This window comes from Eumetopias jubatus, unplaced genomic scaffold (assembly GCF_037043125.1).
Source record: "Eumetopias jubatus isolate StellerSeaLion01/CBP00866 unplaced genomic scaffold, mEumJub1_p1.0 scaffold_2, whole genome shotgun sequence".
Classification (NCBI taxonomy): Eukaryota; Metazoa; Chordata; class Mammalia; order Carnivora; family Otariidae; genus Eumetopias; species Eumetopias jubatus.
Genome location: NW_028274808.1, coordinates 60,385,404 through 60,412,685, shown reverse-complemented (window position 1 = coordinate 60,412,685; position 27,282 = coordinate 60,385,404). Strand labels below are relative to the sequence as shown.

The 27,282-nt window shown below is 36.8% G+C and overlaps 1 protein-coding gene across 5 annotated transcripts in view; it reads right to left on the bottom strand.

The window, feature by feature from the left end:
* The window catches only part of LOC114210073 (putative ATP-dependent RNA helicase DDX60), a 108,438-nt gene that overhangs the window by 19,048 nt on the left and 62,108 nt on the right, over positions 1–27,282 (bottom strand). For all 5 annotated transcript variants that reach the window (XM_028104302.2, XM_028104306.2, XM_088021012.1 and 2 more), the window contains 8 exons: positions 19,434–19,592; positions 16,456–16,603; positions 14,908–15,060; positions 12,623–12,727; positions 10,807–11,007; positions 6,513–6,617; positions 6,108–6,249; positions 4,341–4,462 (listed from right to left, as the gene is read on the bottom strand). In XM_028104302.2, the coding sequence (XP_027960103.2) occupies positions 4,341–4,462; positions 6,108–6,249; positions 6,513–6,617; positions 10,807–11,007; positions 12,623–12,727; positions 14,908–15,060; positions 16,456–16,603; positions 19,434–19,592 (1,135 nt within the window). The remainder of the gene's footprint in view (positions 1–4,340; positions 4,463–6,107; positions 6,250–6,512; positions 6,618–10,806; positions 11,008–12,622; positions 12,728–14,907; positions 15,061–16,455; positions 16,604–19,433; positions 19,593–27,282) is intronic.

The window sequence follows — 27,282 nt, the reverse complement described above, 5'->3', positions numbered from 1 at the left end:
CAATCTCATTTGTAAAAGCATCAAAAAGAATAAAATATTTAGGTGTAAACTTAACCAAGGAGGGGAAAGATCTCTATATTAAAAAGTATAAAACACTCATGAATGAAATTATAGCAGACACAAATAATGCAAAGGCATGCCATGTTCGTAGATTGAAAGAATAATTACTATTAAGATGTCAAAACTATCCAAATGGATCTACACGTTCGTTGCAATTCCTATCAAAATCTCATGGCATTTTTTACAGAAACATAAAAATCAATCCCAAAATTCATAGGGAATCACAAAAGACCCTGAATAGTCAAAATAATCTTGAGGGGGGAAAAAGAAACAAATCCAGAGGCATTACATTTCTTAATTTTAAAATATATTACAAAGTTACACTAATTAAAACAGTATTGGACCAGTATCATGAAAGACATATAGACTAATGGAACAAGATAGAGTCCAGAAATAAATCCAAGTATATATGGTCAAAAGATCTTTGACAAGGGTGCCAAGAACACACAGTAGGGAAAGGATAATCTCTTCAACAAATGGTGTTGGCAAAATTTGATATACACATGTAAAAAAATGAAATTGACCCTTACCACACACTGTACATAAAAATAAACTCAAATGCATTAAAGACTTATGTGTAAGACCTGAAACTGTAAAATTCATAAAAGAAAATATAAAGACATTGATCTTGGAAATGATTTTTTTATATGACACCAGAAGCACAGGCAACAAAAATGAAAATAAACAAGTAGGACTAAATCAAATTAAAAAGCTTCTGCATAGCAAAGGAAATAATAAAGTGAAAAGGCATTTCTAGAATGGGAGAAAATATTTCTAAGCCAACTATCTGGTAAGGGGATAATATCCAAATATATATAAGAATCTTCTATAACTCAATAGCAAAAAATCAAAAAAATGGGCAAAGGACTTGATTAGACATTTCTCCAAAGAAGTCATGCAAATGGCCACCATCTGTATTAAAAGTTGCTCAACTGCACTAATCATTAGGGAAATGCAGATGAAGGCCACATAAGATATTGTCCCCTACCTGTTAGTATGGGTATTATCAAAAAATCAAAAAGGTAAGTGTTGAGGAGAATATAGAAAAATTAGAATCCCTATGCACTTTTGGTGGAAACGTACACTGGTGTAGCCACTATGGAAAACATTTGGAGTTTTTTCAAAAAATTAAAAATAGAACTACTATATGATCCAGCAATCCCATTCTTATGCATCTATCCAAAAGAACTGAAATAAGGATCTTGAAGAAATATCTGTACCCCCATGTTCACTACAAAATTGTTCACAATAAGCAAGATATGGAAACAAACCAAATGTCCATCAACAGATGAATGGATAAGGTAATGTGGTATATACATACAACAGAATATTATTCCATTTTTAAAAGGAAGAAAATCTTTCCATTTGCAACAACATGGATGAACCTAGAGGATATTATGCTAACTAAGTAAAATAAGCCAGTCACAGAAGGACAAGTAATTCATGATTTCATGTAATGGAATTTATATATTATAAATTCTACTTATATTCCACTCATATTTTAAATAGTCAAACTCATAGAAGCAGAGAATAGAATGATGACTGCCAGGGCCTGGGTGGAGGAAGAAATGGGGAATTGTTTTTCATTGGATATAAAGTTTCTGTTATGCAAGATAAATAAATTCTAGAGACCTACTGTACAACAAAGTACCTATAGTTAACAATACAATATTGTAAACTTTAAAATACATAAAGAGGATAAATCTCATGTTAAGCGTTCCTACCAAAAAAAAAAAAAAAAGGAAAAAGCCACCTCACACACAAGGAATATGGGATGTGATGAATATGTTTAGTACCTTGGTTGTAGTGATGATATCATGGGTATATGCATATGTCCAAACTCATTAAGACATATACATTAAATGTGTGCAATTCCTTGTATATCAATTACACCTCAATAACAATAAAGCTAAAAAAGTAAGGTAGATATATGCACACCCTCCTGACATGTTATTAAATCAATCACAATATATTTATCCTATTTTAAATTATGTTTAAAACATACACAAAATATATGTATGTTTATGTATGTATTTATGTATGTATGAAATTAGAGTAGGATGTATGTATTTATGTATGAAAATAGAGTAGGATGAAATTATTGCCCATTTTTTTCTAGCTTCAGTTATTTTGGTTAAAAAGTCAGCTATCAATATTATTGCTTTTTTTTCAAGGAAATGCCTGTTTCAGCTCTAGCTGGTTTATGATTTTCTCTTCGTTTTTGACTTTCAGTAGTTTTAGTTTAATGTTCATATTTATCCATTTATTTATGTTATATTTGGGGTTTTTTTCACCATAAATTGTTTACAAAAGGACCTTGATGAGCTTCAAATGATGTTATCTTCCACCAGAGTGAGTTCTCCCATTTTTGTGTTTGGTTACATGATTGAAGATGTGATCATTTCAGTCCAAGTAGAGATTAAAGTGGTATTGTTGGTATCACTGGTATTGTTTTCCAGTTTTATTAAGTTTCAGTCTATACTTGATATAACTCTATTCCTGGGTCATGACCCTCTTGGGACTTTGAGTATGAGGCTGCTGGGTCTCGTTTTCTCAGTCCTAAAAGACTTCCAAAGACCTACCTTTTTCCTACAGAGCTTCCTAACCTTCTACATCTTCTAGCTCTAAAGCTTTCAAAAATGTCTTGAGGGGCATACAAGCCTATGAATAAATGCAGAACCTTCCTTCTAGTGGCTTTTTACTTAATAATTGCCACAAGACTGCAAAAAATTTGGTGTAGTATTCCAACATTTCATGCAGATCTGGTACTCAGTAAACATCCTCAGTAAACTCATAGAAACACTATGTCTCCCAAGTTTCTGTCACTTCAGTCCCATGTGGTCACTAAAAGCTTTAATAATTTTTTTAATCTCATAGAAGATGCTCTCTGTATATGCTAAGTACAGCTTTCAAACCATGTCCAGAATCAACAAATTCTTTATGAGGAAACCATGATTAAAGATTCCCATCACACCATTAGTAAGTTCTTGCCATTTTACGATTTTAGCCAGGCAAATCCCCATTGTTTCCACAGCTTTCTGTTGCAATACGAATGATAACCACTTACTATATCCATCTGGAAGCGCACAAATTTCCAATAACCTTTAAAAAAGAGAGAGAGAGAGAGACTGACAGAGAGTGAGAAAGACAGGAGGTCCCCACACAAAACCTTCCTTTACTGTATATTTTTATGACATCTTTCTCTGTGAGAATTTAGATATTGACTTTTCTGAGTTAAATATAAATTATTTAAACAAAACAAATAATACTTCAAGAATTTATATGTGATGAAAAAATGTGAAGATGATAGGTCAATGACTAAAGTTGTGTTCGCTGGTCAAGAGAACATTCTGTGAGGGCTAAGATTTGTAATTTGACATTGTGGAGTTAGACAATATAGATTAACTCATCTCTTTTTGTTCCTTGTCACATTTTACTAAGGTTATTTAGTATAACCTGCCTATCCCACTTTCTCAGATTCTAGTGCGGTATATTAGTAACAGTATTTGATGTTGATTTAATAATAGCAAATCCTGATCAAAGAATATGTTGCAAATAAAATTGGAAAAGAGTTTTCCTGCTTTTATTCTATGTGGGTCAGGAATTATTTCTTCAATGACTATTCTAATATTTTTTCAGTGAGGACATTATAGTTCACAACATATACTTCTTGCCTGTAGCCCTACCTCGAGGTAAAAAGACCCTAAGGGAACTACAGATTCAATGATAGGAACTATTAGTTAATTTATTGTATAAATATCTACATGTTTTTCTCTAGCCACTGAATACTATAATTTGATAGAGTCATACAATCAAATGGAAAACATGAGCAAAATTCTTTATCTTATTTTTCCTCAAGAAATCTATTTATTTTTTTAAAGATTTTTTATTTATTTATTTGACAGAGAGAGACACAGCGAGAGAGGGAACACAAGCAGGGGGAGTGGGAGAGGGAGAAGCAGGCTTCCCGCTGAGCAGGGAGCCCGATGCGGGACTCGATCCCAGGACCGTGGGATCATGACCTGAGCTGAAGGCAGACGCTTAATGACTGAGCCACCCAGGCGCCCTTTTCCTCAAGAAATTTAATCTTTTGATATATTTATATGGAGAGGCTTATGAATTAGAGGTTAAATATAACAGTGATTACAGAAAGAACAAACTATTATTCTATAAAACAAATGAACCCTATATTGATAAAATCCTACTGCCACTGAATCATTTATGGTAGGATCTACTTAATTACATTGATTATTTAATGTTATTAGAAACATAAATTTTACCTTTGATTGGCAAAACTTGACAGTAGTCTCCTGGAACTTTGCTGGAAGAGGTCTTCTTCCAAACAGATTTGCCAAGACTAACACTAGCTTTTCCATAACATCTTGAGAAAAATGTCTTGAGCCTATACAAAAAAGAAGTGCCTTGTTTAAGCGTAAAAAAGTGTGTCAATCCCATTTTCAACATTTAAATTGAATGTTATACTGCATTTCATTTCATGGAAACTGAAAATATGTCACAAATACAGCAACCAAGGAATGACTATATCTGCTGATAGTTTACATCTGTGCCTTCTTTTTCGTTCTTGCTACTCCCACGCTAGTTCGGACAAAAATCATTCCAACCACAAATTGCCTCATCTCCTTACTGGAGTCTACCCACCCCACGCCCCTCCAACTTCAGGCTATGATCAGTTTTCCTAAAGCATTTTATGATCATATCTTTCACCCATTCAAAAATCTCTTATTGCGTCTCAATGCCTCATAAACAAAATCCAATCTCCCCAGCCTAGCATTTAAGGCTTTCCAAAAGTCAGCCCACAAATAACCTCTCAGCTTTATCTCCCTGTCTTACCTTCTTGCCACTAATATTAAGATACTATCAGTTGATTTATTTTCTGTCCTTCACAACATATGAGCATTACACTGCAGTGATTAAAAAGGTCACACCTTTTATAACTTGGGCTCTAGAGTCAGACTACTTATATTTGAATCTTGGCTCTGACACTTATTAAAATTGTGTGACCATGGCAATTTACTTAACTTCTCTGTGTCTGAGTTTCCTTACTTACAAAAGAGTGATAGTCCATATTATGTGCCTCATAAAGTTGTCAAATTTTCTATATCCATGATTATAATAGCATACACCCTCCCACCCCACCCACACCCATACAGCAATGAACACAACTGTACTTCCTGTTGCAGGAAATTATTTCTCCTCTTACAGAGTTTTTAGGTGGACAGAACTTCCTGAGTATTCTTGTTTTACAGAACGCATGTTCAGAGCATAGTGACTAGACCTATTGCACAAAGTAAAGTGTTGCTGCTATCAGTTCATGACAGAAGATAAAGAAATGTGGTGAAAGGCACTGTGTTTGCCAGGCATTAGGAAATATAACAAATTTAAGCACCAAAAGGAAAACATTTCTTATAGGGACACTGTTTAAGGGTCTATGGTTTAATTATAAAAATCAAAGGTTTTTAATTTTAAAAATGTATTAAACGGAATATTAGGCGGGCAGTAAAATGTAATTCACAAAAAGTTTACATGATATTGGCAAAACTGTATTTCAGGGAAAACAAGATTCTACATTATGCAATTAATATATCAGTTATTTAAATATATTATAGAGTTATATTCTAAGAAAATATGATTGGAAGAAAATATTCACAAATACTAATGGTGAACATTATATTTAAAATAATGCCTTCCTATATCCCTTTTCTATGATGAGCACGTATTACATTTAATTAGGAAAAAAATATTTATTAAAAAATCATATATTTTTTAATATGTTCTGAGTCCTGGAGTCCATAAATCACTAAAGTTCATAAGAAACTGACATTTTAAAATAGGTGTCACAAAATATGGCTGTCTCCCATATGATCTATATTAATAGGTATACAAAACTTTATTTTATCCAATTTCGTATCTCTAAATTATCTAAATATTAACTTGTGTTTTCTTTGTAGAAAAAATTTTCCTAAGTGCTAGCTTCACTATAGTCTCTGTTACTATTTTAAGATTATACACACAAACATCAAGCTTACCTTTCCCAGTTGGCTGACAGAGATTATGGAAAAGGCCTTTTACAAGAAAACTGACAAAAACAAGATTAGAAGGCTCATGATAATGCAAATGTGATACAAGTCCAGCAAACCCCATTGGTTTACCTTCTTGATCTAAATAGCCCTAAAGAACAAAAATAATTTATTAGTTTGACTCAATACATCCATTAATTAATAACTAACTTATTAAGTGCTAGTTTAAAACAGTATTTAATGCCAGTATAAGAGAGATTGGTAATCGTTACCTGGCCCAATTGTGGTAATTATATCAAGTAAAGAAATATTCATCATTGAATATAACCTTCTAAAGACCACAATTAATTCAGCACGATAAAAAATAAAGATAGTACCATTCCCATTTCACAAAAAGACAAAGGACAATCATACCTGTTTCATAAGGAATTGCAAAGAAAACAAGAAATAAAGTTTTAACATCTTAATGACTCTGGGTTTTTTGAAGGACAGCAATGAATGCTTTAGCACTGACAGCACCTTTAAAGAAGAATAATTCACACCATGTTAGTTTTATGAAATATATTTGTAAATAATAATATAAGTATATTATAATTTTAAATTTTTTCTTATGATGTTTTGACATCTAAAAAAACCTTTCTGAAAAAAACAAACAAACAAACAAAACCTTTTCTGGTTGGGAAAAGACTCTCCCTTCCTGGGCTAGCTAACTCCTAAAGATAACAACTTGCCTAAAAGCATGCCTATCATATACAAACCAACCAATCCCAAGTTTATACCCCCAACTACTTCCTTCCCTAATTCTCATACATCTAGCCAATACTTCTTGTGTCCTAAATCATCCCAGAGCCAGTTCCCAGGCAACAAGAGGCCACCTGCACAGCCCAAAACCCAGCAGAATTTTTCAAACTAGCCCGTCCGGGGCGCCTGGGTGGCTCAGTCCTTAAGCGCCTGCTTCTGGCTCAGGTCATGATCCCAGGGTCCTGGGATGGAGCCCCGCATGGGGCTTCCTGCTCCACGGGAAGCCTCCTTCTCCTCTCCCACTCCCCCTGCTTGTGTTCCCTCTCTCGCTGTCTCTCTCTCTGTCAAATAAATAAATAAATAATCTTTTAAAAAAATATGCCTTGGTTTTTGGGGTAAAACAGCACTGAGATAGCAGTTCAGATAACCTTTGAGCTGCCCACTAAAACATCTATGAGGTTCCAATAAAAGGAAAATTTCTTGACATCACCAAATTTAAGCCTGGCTACCATTAGGCCTGAGAGTTTACAGAACCTGGGAAGAGTCTGTACTCATTGTAAGGCCAGTGGACAATGTAAAAAGAAGGTGAGAGGATACAGATGAGAAAAAGAAGGGAGATGGGAAGGGGGATATGGCGCACCTCACCTTTACTTTAGGATGATTCTTTTTGAGAGTGCCAAAAATGCCCTTTCCTACTACCCCCCCCCCTCTCTCTCTCTCTCTCTGTTGCTCTACATTTAGTCACAGATGGCAACAGCAAGAAAACAGCTGAGTAGTAAGAGGGTGAGCCACTCATGGTGGTTCACTGTATTCTTAGAGATGTAGACACATAACTAAAGTCATATTAAGACAGTAAGGACCCTGATAGCGATGCATACCATAGTTTTTAGTGATGAATGACATCCACATGATCAATGTGGCAGTGAGACTGGCAAAAGTGGATCAATAAACTTTCAGTCCAGAAAATCTACATAAGTTTAAAATCTACTAAACACTAACATTTGGGCCAAAAGCTATTCATCTAGCCTCACATTTAATAGGGTATTTGAATAGCACTTAGGTAGCCAGAGAGAAGCCAGAGTGAAATCATACATCCTTTCCTTTGGCAATCCATCAGACTTAGGAAAATGTAGCTATATTCAAAAGTGAGAAAATAGAAAAACCCACAATAGATCAACTCTTTATAAGAAAATTGATCACCTTCCTAAAATACTAAAATATGCTAAAAATATTTATTAAATGTCTATGCCAGGAACTAAAACAAGCATCTTTGGCCACAGAGTGCTTATATTCCAGTGGAAAATATAGAGAAAATAAATAAAAACATTGATAGATGGATAGATAGATAGATGATAGATATTTGATGTTATGTAAGGAGTGATACATGCTATATATAAATGAATATGATCATAGTGCAGCAGACAGGAGATACATTTACAATTTAGAAACTGCAGTGGACAGTAGGCTTCACTGAGAGTAATGTTAGAGCAAAGACTGAAATGAGATAAAGGAGTGAGGTTATGCAATGTGCCTGAAATATCCACGGAGCAGGTATTGGGCTCATGTGGGAGAGCAGGAACAGGTTAGTTCAACAAGATAATCAGGGATCAGGTTCTGCAGAACCATCATAAGAACATTGGCTTTGACTCTTAAACAAAAAAAAGGGGGTGGGGCGCCTGGGTGGCTCAGTCGGTTAAGCGTCTACCTTCGGCTCGGGTCATGATCCCAGGGTCCTGGGATCGAGCCCCACATCGGGCTCCCTGCTTGGCGGGAAGCCTGCTTCTCCCTCTCCCGCTCCCCCTGCTTGTGTTCCCTCTCTCACTGTCTCTCTCTCTGTCAAATAAATAAATAAAATCTTTAAAAAAAAAGGGGGGAGCTGACCTATAAAAATTGTTTTCTTTATGCAGCAAAAAGCTTTTTGAAAAATTATTTGGCATCCTCAATGGATACCATAAGATATAACCTCTACAAGACGAGGTAAAACAGCATAAGGTAAATGGACAATTATAAATTGACATTAAAAATACTTTATTAATATGTAAAAGAGTGATATAAGAAATAGTGAAGAATTTCAGGAAAATTAAAATTCCACATGTGTATTACTAAAGAGCAGAACTGAAACTCTGGAGAGCAGCATCGGCAATGTGAAAGATAAACTTCACATGTTCTCTCATAATGAATGAAGAAAAATATAGCGATGGAGTACAGAAAAATAATTTTTGATTTAAAAATTATAACACTCCCTGAAAAGAAATTGAACAAATTAAAACAGAAGCAAATATCAAAGATTTAATTTAAGATATCTCTTCTTAGTTCCAAAACTGCTTGAGCATTGTTCAATGCAAATGTATTTAACATTATTGAATCGTACACTTAAAAATGGTTAAGATGGTAAATTTCATGTTATTTTTATTTTACCACAATTTTAAAAACTGAGCATGAAGCTTCCTATGAGCATGCTTCATGTAAGCATGAAAATTCAAAGTTCTTAGCATATAACTAAAACATCAATTTAAAAAATGACCCACAAAACAGGAAATCCTGGGGAAAAGAATTTTAAATATAAGGATTTTTTTAAAAGATTCATATAAATACATAGGCAGGAAAAAAATCAAATTAATTACAAAGCAGGAATTACATGGTTCCATAGGGGAGACTAAAAGAGTCTACTCCACTGTAACAGTACATGCCGGAGGAAATGAAACTGTCTTAGTTTGATGTGATGAGTAAAGAGAATATTCTAAGAATTTTATGTCCATATTTGAGCCTTTTATGTGTGAAGATTGCAAACAGATCTTCTCAAACATGCCAAGGCAAAGAAAATGAACCACTCCAATAAACTTTCTTTAAAAATCTTTAAAAGCTTGCTAAAAGATGTATTCTTCTCTCCAACACAGAAGTAAAACTTAAGTATGCAGAAATGGGGAAGTTTTGGTCTAAAATGATATGTGCCTGCTCTGTAGGACCATCAGCAACACAAGAGCCAACTCATCACGAAAGTCCTGAAAGAGTCTTCACATCAACAAACAGTATCTGATTTAATTGGGCATACTAATCAATACACAAAAACAATGCATCTTCATAAGGATGAAAACCAAATTGTTTCATTATGAATTTTTAATCTTTCATTGTGAGATCAGACACAAAATATTTATCTCAGGAAAAACTTCAGGAAAAGTTTACAGTCACACCAATCAATGTCTAATCAAATATATCAGTGTTTGAAAACCAAATGTACACCTATGCCAAAATACCAAAATGATAATATGACTGTCTTTGGATGATGAAACCTGGTATGGTTTTTGCTTTCCTTCAACCTTTTGCACTATGGTGAATTTGGGTTACTTTGTTTTTTACAAAAAATAAACCCTTTTTTTACAAAATGATCACAACAAATCGTGTTCCTTTTGAAAATGGAATCTGACCCAGATCTTTTAAAATCTATAGCCAGGGGTGCCTAGGTGGCTCAGTGGGTTGAACGTCTGACTCTTGATTTCACCTCAGGTCATGATCTCAGGGTCATGAGGTCGAGTCCCGCATCAGGCTCTGTGCTCATCAGGAAGTCTGCTTAAGACTTCCTTTCCCTCTCCCTCTGCCCCTTCTCCCACTCATGCTCTCTGTCTCTCTCTCTCTGAGTAAATAAATAAAATCTTTAAAATATAAAATAAAATACAATCGATAGCCAGCACCCTTAACTACTATAGGACAATATCAATCACACATGAAAAAAGTAATCTTTAATTCCAAATGCCCATCCAGCACAAATTCTATGACTGATAGAGGAGACAAACAAAACTAATTATTACTCTCCCACTCTGCCCCAACCCTATACTATGCAAGACATTGCAAAGCATAAAAAACTGATGAAACTGAGAAGTTATCACTACAGACTTCTAAAGAAGAGCAAACCTAACCACAGCCACACCAGTAGTGAAGACTCTACCTCAGAAAATGTCAAGCACAGTACCTTTGCTTTAGCATCCTCTGGGTCATCTCCCTTGGAAGCCAGCAGCATGAGTCGCAGGACCAGGGTAATGCCAAGAGGGAACTGTCCTCTCAGTTCAGGAACATTGGATTTAATGAGTTTTTCTATTTTGGGCAATGGAATATTAAAGAAATATACATCTCCCAGCAGGTCTTGACCTCGTCTTCCAGCACGCCCAGACATCTGGAAACAGAAGAGAATCACAAAGTAAAACTTCCCTAAATACTTTCTCCTTCACAGTAATAAGAATTGAGCTTTTTACATGAGGTTGTAGCAAGTAAATTGTGCATATGTCCGACCATTATACAAACTGAAACTAAAATCCAATGGTGTAGCACTTAGGAAATTTACCATGGCTAAGACAGAGCTGAGAATGAGACACTTATCATTATTATATACTTATTTCATGCCAAATATTTATATCATGATATATAGATGAAACAGAGCACAAGAAGACTAGACCCTAATTTCAAATTCACTTATCGCTGAACTAATTACACCAATTCTCTCCTTTCCCACTTCCTCTCCCTTGTTCCTTTCTCACACACCAGTGTGTTGCATTACAAATCACCATAAAAACTGTGCACAAATTGAGGAATACATGAGTACGATAAAATTCTGAAATTCTACTTGTAGCAAACAAACTCTTTATAGAAGTTGTATCAGTTCTCATATATTAAGTGCTTAGAAGGTGTTAAATCCTTTGAACTGTTTTTATACAGACCTCACAACAACAACCATATAAGGTAAATATAATCATTATCTCCATTTTATAATGTAGAAATAGGGTCATGAGGGATAGAAGAAATTTGTTTGTTGTAGTCAAACACCAGAAAGTGGAAGATCCAACTCACACTCTGGCATTTTGACTCCCAAGTTTATCATCTGAAACATCATAACACATAGGGTTCTGGAGAACCCTACTATGTGATTCCCAAAGATGATATGGGAGAGGAGAGCTCATGCAGAATACAGCCCCAGGAGGAGAGAGCAGAAGGACAGGGGTTGGTAAAGTGGTGGGAAATAAGAGGGGTGTTATATTGCATAGGAACAAGGCCTACAAAAATAAGAAGTAAGTGTTTAGAGAGAAAGAGAGGGGGGCATTTCGATAAAAACTTGAATATTGGCTGATACTTAAAAATGATGCTGCTAGCAGAAATATTCATCAAATATTCCTGAGCAGGGAAGCCATATGAAGACAAACTATACTGTGTACAGGACATAGCAAAGTAAGGAGAATTGAAAATCAAGAGAACCGTTTTAATAATACAAGGCCGAGAATGTATGATGAGAGATAGTGAAGACAGAAATTGCAAGGCAAAAATCAAATACATGTAAGAGAATAATGAAGTGGGCTTCAGTAATAGATTGTGTATTGGGAGCAAAGAAGAGAGAAGTATTAACTCCAGAGTGCAAAATCATGTGCACAGGAAATGAATGAGTAAATGTCCATCTAGCACCTTTGATATGTATCTTTCTTACAGATAACTTCATTTAATTCTTGCAAATGTTGTGGGATAGTAATTGTCACCCTTATTCTGGAGATAGGAAAAAAAGGATCAGGCAGTTCAGATGTCTCACCCAAAGTCACATATCTGGTTAGTGATGGCCACATAATTCTGCGCTCATGTGCCTACCACTATACTACAGCTAATCAAGAGAGTCAGGCACGAATGAATGCCAAGGTGTGCTAGCACATGAATTGCAATATATTCGTAAACTAACAGCTCACATTTTTTTTACCATTTTATGGCCATACTTTCATAATGCAATAGTGAGTGTATGCATATTGCAATACCTGTCTGTAATTTAAAGCATCCAGATAGATTGAGTTTTGAGCAAAAACCACAGATTTACAAGGCATGTTGATTCCTAAAGCAAGTGTCCCAGTAGCTGTCACCACCTAGAAAGAGAATAAATCAATTCTTCATGAAAGAGCATTTCAATAGAATGCCATATAGTTACTGAAACTCTCTGCACTTCAATTGAACCCCAGTGGGAAAGCCAAAGATGCCCTATTTGATATTGGACCTCCACACTGACATGAGTACCTGGCACATGACAGGTGTTCAGTAACTATTTCCTAATGAATGACTAAAAAAGGGAATTTCTTCATGGCAGGGTAATGATACTTTTACAAACCACCTTCTGGGATATTGCCTAGTTAATCCGCTACAACTTATTTGTGAAGGTTATTTCTATGGGGATAACATATCTTGTAATAAGGGCAAAACAAAGTTTCATTTCTCCCCCCTGAATTGCCTTGACAACTGACCAAAAAGGGAGTAGGGCAAACTTTAAGTTTCTTAAATGATCCAACTTTTGCTCATTTTCTCATATAATGTTGGGTATTTCTAATGGCCCTCTCTTTCTCTTTACATTGATTGTCATATATGCCATGGCTTAATGTTAATGTTTAAGTATATGGAATAATTCTCTCTAATTATCCTGTAACTGAGACCTATACATCTGTGAAAATGAAACACACCATTTATTCACTATTTTTCTAAAGTTCTTTAATAAAAACAAAAATGGGGAAAGAACATTAAATTTATACTATAAGTAGAATAAATACCTTTTTTAAAATAGTGCTCTCTATAACAAAGCTATCACTATTTCCATATTGCCTTCTCTAGAGTGATCTAATTATTCATTCATTAAATCAATAGTAATTAAGCCACTACTATTTAACATATACTATTTTAGACACAAGATATGCCGATCAAAATAGGTGTGCCTTTTTTCCTCAATTTATAAGCATGCAGAAAATTTTGTCTCTAGTTTTTGACCTTTTTCTTAGAAGATTGTATTTATTCATTTGAGAGATAGCGAGCTTGAGCGGGAACAGGGGCAGAAGGCGCGGGAGAAGCAGACTCCCTGCCAAGCAGGGAGCATGACTCAGGGCTCAATTCCAGGACCCCGGGATCAGGACCTGAGCTGAAGGCAAAATATTGAGGTAAATTAAAAGGTAATTTTTTAATCTGGATAAAAACCAAAATACATTATTAACAACTTTGCTTAACTAATAACAAGTTTTTTATTTACTTTAGAAGTCAATAATCACAGGGGCGCCTGGGTGGCTCAGTCGTTAAGCATCTGTCTTCGGCTCAAGTCATGATCCCAGGGTCCTGGGATCCAGCCCCACATCCGGCTCTCTGCTCAGTGGGGAGTCTTCTTCCCCCACTCCCTCTCCCTCTGTGCTCTCTTTCTCTCAAATAAATAAAATCTTTAAAAAATACTACCTAGAGTATTATCATCTCACCCTCTCCTCTCTCCATCCCCCTGCTTTTGAGCTCTCTCACTCTCTCTCTCTCTCACATACACAAATATAATATACATCATACAAAAAATTTGATATGGATAATTTAAAAAATGCAGAGACTATTCTTAAATATTACTCAAGATCTAAACTAAGAAATTATGTTAATCCTCCATGTAGATTTACCCAGACTATCCCCATGCATCCTCCTGTAACATACTAAATAAAACATAATAAGGGTTGGTTTTCAAGCTATTTAAGGTAATCTTCCTCTTGTCCACTATCAGTGATGGGGGAGAGAGCATCTAGGAATGACTCATCTAAAAACTGCCAAAATACACAGTGGGCCCTGAGGAAGTGATACATTCTTGCTCTTACTTCAGCTATTATATTGAGAAAAGATTTGACCAAAACCTATTATAAGTGTCCTCTAAGCCCTTGAAAGAATGTTTGTAGCCAAAATTATATGAACAGCTGACAAAATTCCCTAGATATTATAAATGAAAAAGCAAGGGATTGTTGTTCCAAGATCATAATAGGTATACTTCATTACAGAAATACCTGTATCTGTTTAGAGAATATTTTAATTCTTGAAAAAGACATAAACTATATGATAAACTTCAAACCCCCTCCCTCAATTAATGAGATGGAAGGATATGCAGTGATATCATGACTTGTAAAAAAAAATACATAAAAGATAAAATGATAAAATAATGAATAAAAATATAATTATATGAGAAAAAAAGTTACTATTTTCTCCTTTCATGGACATTCACTTTCATACAGACACAGCTTCAACTTTTAGAATGAAAAAATTTACCTACCCTAATAAAACCTTTCCTAAAAAGAATCTCAACTAACTGCTTTTCTTTGGAGTTTAAAGCGCTGTGATGATATCCAATACCCCTTCTTGCCAAAGCCTTCAGCTCTGCACCCTTTCTTGTGAATTTTACTCGATCAAACACCATCTGCAAAGTCTGAAAGAAACAACAGTATTAGGGATTTTGATCATTTATCTAAATTTAATTTAAATCAGAATAAAATATTTAAAGAAAGTAGCAGTCATACTGTGTAATAGTTTGAGTAAATGAAGCAACTACTTGAAATTGACTCTACATGAGTACAAAGACAATTTTATGGCAGCAACAGTTAACTATAGGAAATATTCCCAAATCTTTGAACAGACTGTCTCTCACTGTTTCACCCTACTTCAGGGGTGAAAAATACTGACAAAACAGTAGACAAAACACCCAGAGGAGGTGTGAGTGTATGACCTGCTCCTGCCTGAGGGAAGTCAGTTCTCTACTGGAGCCTTACAAGTTCTCCCTAGGGACAGAGAGAAAGAGAGAGAGAGAGAGAGAGAGAGAGAGAGAGATCGACTTCTCCAGGAAGGCAGAGTGGGCTCCTTACCCCATATCGTCTGGGAGTGCTTACTTCTCACTGTAAAGTCACAAATGGCCTAAAAAATAACCATTCCCTAGGGGGGGAAATCCACTTGTGTAGAGAGTTATATGTACAAAAACAAACACTGCTAATGAGAGGGAGAAAAAAAAGAAAGAAAAAAAAATAACCCTAAGCATCCAAAAGCAAAAGACACCTCAGCTGTGTAGTCATCCACGCAATGGAATACTGAGGAGCTATTCAAATGATGATATAAATTCATGGTTATTAAAAAGGAAGAAACTATGAAGTTTACCAAAAAAAAAAGTATACAATAGAATTGTGTGTGTGAGTGTGTGTGTGTGTGTGTGTGTAGTCACAAATGAAAAAGATATAAAGGGTTCATCCAGAAGGGCAGTGTTTACTTCTGATTAAAGATACTGTTTTTATTGTTACTAATTTGTATTTTCAAATTCATCTACCGTAAGCATGAATTGTTTGCAATAAAAAAAATTTTACGGAAAAAATGGCATAGCACTTTTATATTTCAATGTCTTTTGGTAGAATGTTTTAACTATAATATAGACAGCTTCTGATTTTGACAAATTCTGTGTACATTATTGAAACAGTATTGAACTACATGTACCCAAATATTCAAATGAGTACCCAAATACTCAAATCAAATATGGGATTTAAGTCTAGAATTCAGGCTGTGAAAAAGCCTTTCTGTAAAAAAAAAATAATAAAAGGACAGGCCCTCTCAGGAGTTAATTGTTAACAAGCAAGAAATAACCTATAAAACCTTCCTGTCCTTTTTAGACATGCTCTGCAGAGCCCTCAAGAGTTATGTGTAACTAGAAGGTCACATAGAGAGAATTCTATTCTATTAGAGATTGCATTTAGTTATTACATTCAACACAGTCTATAACTGAGAAATAATGGTTGATGAGTGAAGTCATTTCCTGGAGGAGTATTTCATTCCAAGCACTGACCTCAGTGTCTATCGCTTTTTGATTAGCATATGTGCACTCCTGAGGCATTTCCAGGTTCTTCTCTAAAGTCTTGAGTAGATTATTATGTTCAGTTTCATATATTAGCCTTTGATCCACTCTTCTGGGATTTTTCTGGCTTTTTTCATCCCTGTAAAAATAAATGTTAAGCAATGAATAGTCAGATTTGGCTATCATCATGAGCCCAAGACTTCCTAGATCCCCTCATCACCCAGACATTCATTCCTATATACAACTGTACTATTTTGACTCAGATTTCCTCTTCTAAAGCTCTTCCTCATTAGCCTCTGGGACTTGGGGTCCTTCTGTAAACATTTCCCTATGTACCCATATTTTCCCTGAATGTTCCCTCCCCTCCTTGCTGCAAGTAGCCCTCTTACCAAATCCAGTTCTCCCCAGATGACCTCGTTTCCCCTTGCTAAAGTGGTAATCATTTTCTCCTTTTCAGCCTTTAGGACACCAGGCTTGGAGGTAAGGTAAGTGTCCCCCCCTTGCTCCACATTGCCAATCTCAGGCCATTGTCCTCTCCTTGTGGTAGAGGTTATAACAGCTCTGAGTTTGGTTGCTAAGGAAGGGATCTCAGCTACACTGTTACCCTGGAGAATTGTCCGCAACCTACAAGAGCTTCCTAGAAATGCCTGTGAGGTTACAACCTCTCTTAGGAGAGAGGAAGAAGCCTAAGGCCAGTAACTAATATGGGGTACAAAAATCAGCCACGTGGACCCAAGCTGGGACAATTCTGTGATGCTCCCAGATCTCTCCATTGGACAAGGCTTAGGCATGCACATCCATGCATATTTTCTTTACTTTCTCCCCCTCCCCTTTTATTTTTGCTTCCTTCACTTTCCCACAGGTCCCTGATAAGCACGACCTCTCAATAAATCACCGACACAGATATCCCCCATCTCAGAGTGTGCTAGTAAGGAATCTTGCCTCAGACATGGTTGCATAAACCCTGGCTATGTCATCAGACCGTCTTATCCATTATCCCTCAATGTAACAGCCTTTTATAGATACACAGATCACTTACCCTTTCTTTAATTTTTTTCACTTTGTCTCTTAGCTGTGAATTTAAGACAACTCCAAATATGAGAAGAATCTCATCACTAAGAGTTCCCGCCTCCAACTAACCTTACCCTTAATTCAAGGGAGAATGATATGACCATGGAAAGGCTTGGCCCTAATGTTTGCAAAGCATGGGGCAGGCTACTAATGGAGGCCCACATATTGTTGTTTATAAGTTTTGAATCAAGGTAACAAACTGCCAAATAAAATATATTCTCTCCTTCTACCTTAACAAATATAGCTCCACAATAATGTGGAATTTAAAAGGGTGAGAATGAGCTCTGGGTGGCCACGCCTCCTAATATCCACTGACTCCTAACATTATAGGAATAGATGCAGATAGAAGAGGGTCAGAGTGGTACTCTCCAAAACACAGGGCCCCCTCTTACTCTCCATAAAATGATGGTACTGAACAAGGTACTAAAACATCTTTTATATTTTTATAGTTTGAATTGTTGGTCACTAATCCAATTTGAAGTGATGCCCTGAAGAAAAGTTGTCTAAAGATCAGTTACTGAAAAGGTTCATCCTTCCTATGCTGTCCCTGTCTGGGTTCTTCAGCTCCCACTACTTCCAAGGAAACAGCACAACAGGCAGAGGGAAGATAAGAAGAAAGGTCAGCAGCAAATTATAGCTTGCTCTAAAATGTGAGAAATCTGAATCAGAGAAGCTCTAAAAACTGTGTATACTTTGAAGAAATATCTGAGTTTGATTGCTCAGATTCATTTAAAATATTTATGAAATGACTATTACCTGCCAAACAAGGTGCTGAGCACTGCAGATAAAAAAGAGAAAATACTAATAATGTAGAAAAAAGAAAGACAAATGAAAAATAACAGTAATGCATTATAATAACCGATCTACTAAATACGGAAAGTGTAACAAGGACACAGAAAAAAAAAAGAGTACTAAATTTAACTGGGAATTACAGCAAGATTCAGAGAAGAGATAGCAAAATTATGAGTGTAAGCTTTGGGGGGCAATCAGAAAGGAGTGTACCTAAGGCAGATGGATCAAATCATGGAAAAACAAGAGGTAGAAGAACAGGTCATGGAAGGAGAACCATAAATGTTGAGTATTACTAGAAGGGAGTGGTAGGAAGTAAAACTGGAAAAGTTAGGGCAAAGCCCAAAACCTGCTGACATACCAACAACATCCAAAAAATTTAGACTTTATCATGAAAGCAAGGAAGAAGGAAGAAAGAATGTTGAACATTGAATAATTTAATTAATTTGAATGTTAGCAAGAGCAATTGTTAGCTACACTGGAGAGTAGGGAACCCTAAGGCTCTGCAGTCTAAAAAAAAGACCCTTGCAATCATTCAAGGAAGACATAATAAGCATCTACACCAGGCAGCAAATAAGATAGAATAATAGGGAGACAATAAACATCTTGAAGTAGAGTTGTCAGGATTAGACATGAGAACAAGGAAGAGTGAAAAGCAAAGTTCTATCAAGCATAAAACTGGCATTTCAATCAATTCTCAAATTCATTCGATGTTCACTTATGTGACCGTGATGATAAATCAGTGACACCTCCATATTGTGACCCAAGACAACGTGTTTTGACTTTGTTCTGAGGACTGACTGAGAGTTGGAGTCACATATGCTTATTTTGAGGGATGATTATGTCAGGTACATAATCCACCAATGCTCATAGGCTGTGGTACTGCCTCTCTGAAGTCCTAAATGAGACTCATCTATGCAACTAAAGAATATGTATATAAATATTATGACCACTAATCTTTATCCCATTCTCCCACCCAAATTTACACAATTTGCAAATAAGTTCAAGCAATAACTAGAACTTCTTTGTAGCACAATCAATCTGTTTCCAATTCGACTTGTGGAATATTTTAACCATTTAACCACTAATTTGTTTCATTAAATACTTACATTGTCTTTAGTTTCTCAATGGATTTTTTAACTTTTTGAAGTTTGTTAGTTATGTCATAGGCTTCTTTATCAGCTTTAGGAGGTCTTTGTCTCTCTTGCTCTCGCTCCAGGCAACGTTTCACACGTAGAGCTGTTTGTTCTACATCTCCTAAGCTGAATCTACAAGCAAATAAAAAGACCACTTGCCTTGAAAACAGTATCATAAATAAAATTCAAATCATATTTCCATCTACTGTTAACATTCTGACACATACCTGTTGAGATTTTAATATGCATCTTTATGAGTTTTATCCTGAATAGGCACACAAGGTATTCTGGGTCAGCAGACTCCTTATTAACTACATTATAGCAAACAATAAGTTCCTCTCCTTGTATAGACCTTACCCCTGGGGCAACAACGAGAGCCCATGAAAATTTTTCCTGTAAGAGTAGGTAAAATACTCCACAGGTAATGGACAGAGAACAATGGATTTTCTCTATTTATGTACAGAAAAGGGATTGCCCCCCCAAAACAAGATGAGAAAAAGAAGTTTAAAAACAAAAAAGAGGGAGCCTGGGTGGCTCAGATGGCTAAGCATCTGCCTTCAGTTCAGGTCATGATCGGGTCCCGCATCGGGCTCCATGCTCCTTGGGAGCCTGCTTCTCCCTCTGCTTCTCTCTCTCTCTCTCTCTCTGTCTTTCATGAATAAATAAATAAAATCTTTAAAAAAAAGAATTATGCTTTTTTATTTGTATTGTTGTTGTAGTTGCTCTTGTATTTAATTCCACTCAAATTTAGGCCTTTCTCCTAATAGAATCAAAGGCCCTTAGCATTATATAAATATGTGTAAGTTCAGATTACACAAATCTTTTGTGAATTTTAGAGACTCCTTTGCTTTTTTTCCATTTTTTTGAATTATAATTGACATGTAACATTGTGTAAGTTTAAGTTGTACAACATGATGATATGATACATCTGCATATCACAAAGTGATTACCATAATAAGGTCAGTTACACATCTATCACCTCCAGTGGCTACCTTTTGTGTTTTCTGAAAAGATTTAAGATCTACTCTCTTAGCAACATTGAAATATACAATACAGTATTATTAGCTATAGTCAACATGCTATACATTATATCCCCAAAATTATTCATCTTACAACAGGAAGTTTGTACCCTTTGACCAACACCAGGGTCTACTCTCTGTTTCTATGAGTTCAGCTTTTTTAGATTCTATATATAAGTAATATCATACAGTAAAATTTTGCTCTTAGACAGGAATGGAATACTGATGAAGTAAGGATTAAATAAATGGCAGTCTATGTCACATGGCAAGAAATTTTATATAGTAGACAACAAAATAATAAAGTTAGTAAACACTTAAGCATGCTATTTTTCAGACACTAAGTATCATAAATATATTAACCCATTTTGTACTCACAATCACCTATGAGGAAAGCACCATTATTTTCCCTATTTTATAGATGAGAAAATGGATATATAAAGAGATTAAGTGATCTGTCCAGGATTCCACAGCTTGTATGTGGAGAGTCTGGCCTCCAAAGCCCATGTTCTTAGTCATGAAATCATATTACTTCTTTTATATTTTAAGGCAATTTACTTCATCTAGGTGTACATTCTGTATGAAATGGCATCATTTTCATCATAGAACTTCATGTTTTAAAATCTAGATCACTTGGGGGAGGGAGGAGCAAGCTGGAAGAGGAGTAGGAGGCCTAAATTTCCTCTGGTCCCAGGAATTCAGCTAGATAGGGATCAGACCATTCTGAATACCTATGAACTCAACAGGAGATGGAAGAAAAGAACAGCAACAGCTCTGAACAGAAAAGCGACTACTTTCTGGAAGGTAGGATGTGTGGAGAAGTGAATCCGAGGCGATATTCAGGAGGATAGACGGTGGGGGAGGGGGCCTCCCGCCCGCCGCTTCTGGCAAGTGATAGAGCTGCGGAGCACAAAATGGGAACTTTCAGAAGTCTGCTACACTGAGGGACGTCGCTCCAGTGCCTAAGCGGGGGGGTGGAGCCCTTGCGGGACAGTGTGCTCTCAGGACCCTCAGGGTCACAGAAAGACCGGGGGTGCCTGAGTGCGGCAGAGCTCCCAGGTATCAGAGCGGGGAAGCCGGCTGCAGAGACGGAGCCGAGGCGCGGGCTCTCAGCTCCGCATTGCCATAAACCGTGATCCGCAGCACAGTAGGGCCACGTGCTCCTCTAGCAGGGACCCAACAAGTGGCAGATCCGGGGAGACACCCCATCCTCCCCCGGAAAGAGTGGCTCAGGAGCTGGGAATCTTCTGGGTTTGAGACTCCACATGGGGTCGGGTGCCAGAGATAGAAACACTTGGTCACAGCCCGGGTGAGCACGGACTGCGGCCGGAGACCGGGGAGACGGGAGTGATTGACTGCTTTTCTCAGGGGGCTCACTGAGGAGTGGGGCCCCGAGGTCTCGGTTCTTCACAGGCGGAGATTGGGAAGCCACCATTTCACTCTCATCCTCCAAAGCTGTAGGGAAAGCTTGCAGGGAACAAAAGCTATGGAGACCAAACCGAGCTGATTGCTTAGCGCGGACCCAGCATGGGCAGGGCAATTCTGCCTCCCGGAAAGACATCTGGGAACCACGGCAACAGGACTCTCCCCCAGAAGATCAGCAAGAACAGCCAGCCAAGACTAAGTTTGCCCATCAATGAAAACAGCAGAACTCCACTGCTAAGGGAATACTGCACATAGAATTCATGGCATTTTTCCCATGATTCTTTAGTATTTCAAAGTTCATTTTTTTTAACTTTCCTTGTCTTTTTTTTTTTAATTTTCTTTTTTCCTTTTTAAACCAACATCTTATCAATCCTTTTTTAAAAATCTTTTTTATTTTTCATTTTTAGAGTCATATTCTATCCCTTCATAGTAGTTAACCTTATTTTTGGTATGTAAGTGGTTCTCTCTTTAAAATTTTGGGATACAGTTTCTTCTAACAGACCAAAATATACCCTAAATCTCTAGTGTATGGCTTTGTTCTAGTCACTTGCCTGATCACATTCTCTCCGTTTCAGGTCTCTTCTGATTTGCTTAGTGTATATTTTTCTGGGGTTGTTGTTACTCTGTTAGCATTTTGATCTCTCATTCATCTATTCTCCTCTGGACAAAACGACAGATGGAAAAAATCACCTCAACAAAAAGAACAAGAGGCAGTAATGACTGTCAGGGACCTAATCAGTCCGGACATTAGTAAGATGTCAGAACTAGAGTTCAAAATGATAATTTTAAAAGATACTAGCTGGGCTTGGAAAAAGCATGGAAGATATTAGAGAAACCCTTTCTGGAGAAATAAAAGAACTAAAATCTACCAAGTCGAAATCAAAAAGGCTATTAATGAGGTGCAATCAAAAATGGAAGCTCTAACTGCTAGGATAAATAAGGCAGAAGAGAGAATTAGTGATACAGAAGACCAAATGAAGGAAAATAAAGAAGCTGAGAAGAAGAGATAAACAACTACTGGATCATGAGGGCAGAATTTGAGAGATAAATGATACCATAAGATGAAACAATATTAGAATAATTGGGATCCCAGGAGAAGAAGAAAGAGAGAGAGGGACAGAAGGTATCTTGGAGTAATTATAGCAGAGAACTTCCCTAATTTGGGAAAGGAAACAGGCATCAAAATCCAGAAGCCACAGAGAAACCCCCTCAAAATCAATAAAAATAGGTCAACACCCCAACATCTAATAGTAAAACTTAAAAATCTCAGAGACAAAGAGAAAATCGTGAAAGAAGCTTGGGACAAGAGATCTTTAAGCTACAATGGTAGAAATATTAGATCGGCAACAGACCTATCCCCAGAGACCTGGCAGGCCAGAAAGGACTGGCATGATATATTCAGAGCACTAAATGAGAAAAATATGCAGCAAGAATACTATATCCAGCTAGGCTGCCATTGAAAATAGAAAGAGAGATAAAAAGCTTCCAGGATAAACAAAAACTAAAGGAATTTGCAAATATGAACCAGCCCTAAAGAAATATTGAAAAGGGTCCTCTAAGGAACGAGAGAGCCTAAAAGTAACATAGACCAGAAAGGAACACAGACAATATACAGTAACAGTCACCTTACAGGCAATACAATGGCACTAAATTCATATCTTTCCATAGTTACCCTGAATGTAAATGGGCTAAATGCCCCAATCAAAAGACACAGGGTATCAGATTGGATAAAAAAACAAGACCCATCAATATGCTGTCTGCAAGAGACTCATTTTAGACCCAAAGACACCCCCAGATTGAAAGTGAGGGGGTGGAAAACCATTTCCCATGCTAATGGACACCAAAAGAAAGCTGGGGTGGCAATCCTTATATCAGACAACATAGATTTTAAGCCAAAGACTGTAATAAGAGATGAGGAAAGACACTATGTCCTACTTAAAGGGTCTATCCAACAAGAAGATCTAACAATTGTAAATATCTATGCCCTGAACATGGGAGCAGCCAAGAATATAAGCCAATTAATAAAAAAAGCAAAGAAACACATTGACAACAATACAATAATAGCGGGGGACTTTAGCACGCCCCTCACTGAAATGGACAGATCATCTAAGCAAAAGATCAACAAGGAAATAAAGACTTTAAATGACACACTGGACCAAATGGACTCCTCAGATATATTCAGAACATTCGATCCCAAAGCAACAGAATACACATTCTTCTCTAATGCCCATGGAACATTCTCCAGAATAGATCACATCCTAGGTCACAAATCAGGTCTCAACCAGTACCAAAAGATTGAGATCATTCCCTGAATATTTTCAGATCACAGTGCTTTGAAACTAGAACTCAATCACAAGAGGAAAGTCAGAAAAAACTCAAATACATGGAGGCTAAAGAGCATCCTACTAACAAATGAATGGGTCAACCAGGAAATTAAAGAAGAATTAAAAATATTCATGAAACAAATGAAAATGAAAACACGACTGTTCAAAATCTTTGGTATGCAGCAAAGGCAGTCCTAAGAGGAAGTATATAGCAATACAAGCCTTTCTCAAGAAACAAGAAACATCTCAAATACACAACCTAACCCTACACCTAAAGGAGCTGGAGAAAGAACAGCAAATAAAGCCTAAAGGCAGCAGGAGAAGAGAAATAATAAGGATCAGAGCAGAAATCAGTGAAATAGAAATCAAAAGAACAGTAGAACAAATCAACGAAACTAGGACATGGTTCTTTGAAAGAATTAATAAACGGATAAACCCCTGGCCAGACTTATCAAAAAGAAAAGAGAAAGGACCCAAATAAATAAAATCATGAATGAAAGAGGAGAGATCACAACCAACACCAAAGAAATACAAACAATTAGAGAACACATTATGAGCAACTCTATGCCAGTAATTTGATAACCTGGAAGAAATGAATGCATTCCTAAAGATGTATCAACTACCAAAACTGAATCAGGAAGAAATAGAAAACCTGAACAGACCTATAACCACTAAAGAAAGTGATGCAGTCATCAAAAATCTCCCAACAAACAAAAGCCCAGGGCCAGATGGCTTCCCAGGGGGATTCTACCAAACATTTAAAGAAGAATTAATACCTATTCTTCTGAAACTGTCCCAAAAAATAGAAATGGAAGGAAACTTCCAAACTCGTTTTTGAGGCCACCATTACCTTGATCCCAAAACCAGACAAAGGCCCCATCAAAAAGGAGAATTACAGACCAATATCCTTGATGAACATGGATGCAAAAATTCTCACCAAAATATGAACCAATAGGATCCAACAGTACATTAAAAGGATTATTCACCACGACCAAATGGGATTTATCCCTGGGCTGCAAGGAAATCAATCAATGTGATCCAATACATTAATAAAAAAAAGAACAAGAACCATATGATCCTCTCAATAGATGCAGAAAAAGCTTTTGACAAAGTACAGCATTCTTTATGATCAAAAGTCTTCAAAGTATAGTGATAGAGGGTACATACCTCAATATCATAAAAGCCATCTATGAAAAACCTACAGAGAATATCATTCTCAATGGGAAAAACTGAGAGCTTACTCCCTAAGGTCAGGAACACGGCAGGGATGTCCACTATCACCACTGCTATTCAACACAGTATTAGAAGTCCTAGCCACAGCAAGCAGACAACAACAAGAAATAAAAGGTATCTGAATCGGCAAAGAAGAAGTCAAACTCTCACTGTTTGCAGATGATATGATACTTTATGTGGAAAACCCAAAAGACTCCACCCCAAAACTGCTAGAACTCATACAGGAATTCAAAACGTGGCAGGATATAAAATCAATGCACAGAAATCAGTGGCATTCTTACACACCAACAACAAGACAGAAGAAGGAGAAATTATGGAGTCGATCCCATTTACAATTGCACCCAAAACGGTAAGATACCTAGGAATAAATCTAACCAAAGAGGCAAAGAATCTGTACTCAGAAAACTCTAAAATACTCATGAAAGAAATGGAGGAAGACACAAAGAAATGGAAAAACGTTCCATGCTTATGGATTGGAAGAACAAATATTGTGAAGATGTCAATGCTACCTAGAGCTATCTATCTATCTATCTATCTATCTATCTATCTATCTATCTATCTATATATATATATATTTAATGCAATCCCTATCAAAATATCATCCACTTTTTTCAAAGAAATGGAACAAATAATCCTAAAATTTGTACGGAACCAGAAAAGACCCCGAATAGCCAGAGGAATGTTGAAAAAGAAAAGCAAAGCTAGTTGGCATCACAATTCCGGACTTCCAGCTCTATTACAAAACTGTCATCATCAAGACAGTATGGTACTGGCACAAAAACAGACACATAGATCAATGGAACAGAATAGAGAGCCCAGAAATGGGCCCTCAACTCTAGGGTCAACTAATCTTTGACAAAGCAGGAAAGAATGTCCAATGGAAACAAGACAGTCCATTCAAGAAATGGTGTTGGAAAATAGGGCAGCCACATGCAGAATGAAACTGGACCATTTCCTTACACCACACACAAAAGTAGACTCAAAATGGTTGAAAGACCTCAGTGTGAGACAGAAGTCCATCAAAATCCTAAAGGAGAACACAGGCAGCAACCTCTTCAACCTCAGCCTCAGCAACTTCTTCCTAGAAACATCGCCAAAGGCAAGGGAAACAAGGGCAAAAATGAACTCTTGGGACTTCATCAAGATAAAAAGCTTTTGCACAGCAAAAGAAACAGTCAACAAAACCACAAGACAACCGACAGAATGGGAGAAGATATTTGCAAATAATATATCAGATAAAGGGCTAGTATCCAAAATCTATAAAGAATTTATTAAAATCAACACCCAAAGAACTACTAATCCAATCAAGAAATGAGCAGAAGACATGAACAGACATTTTTCCAACGAAGACAACCAAATGGCCAACAGACACATGAAAAAGTGCTCAACATCGCCTGGCACCAGGAAATCCAAATCCAAACCTCAATGAGATACCACCTCACACCAGTCAGAATGGCTAAAATTAACAAGTCAGGAAAAGACAGATGTTGGTGGGGATGCGGAGAAAAGGGAACCCTCCTACACTGTTGGTGGGAATGCAAGCTGGTGCAACCACTCTGGAAAACAGTATGGAGGTTCCTCAAAAAGGTGAAAATAGGCCACCTGGTTGGCTCAGTTGGTTAAGCGACTGCCTTCAGTTCAGGTCATGATCCTGGAGTCTCGGGATCGAGTCCCACATTGGGCTTCCTGCTCAGCGGGGAGCCTGCTTCTCCCTCTGACCCCCTCTCATGCTCTCTCTATCTCATTCTCTCACTCAAATAAATAAATAAAATCTTAAAAAAAAAAAGTTGAAAATAGAGCTACCATACGATCCAGCAATTGCAC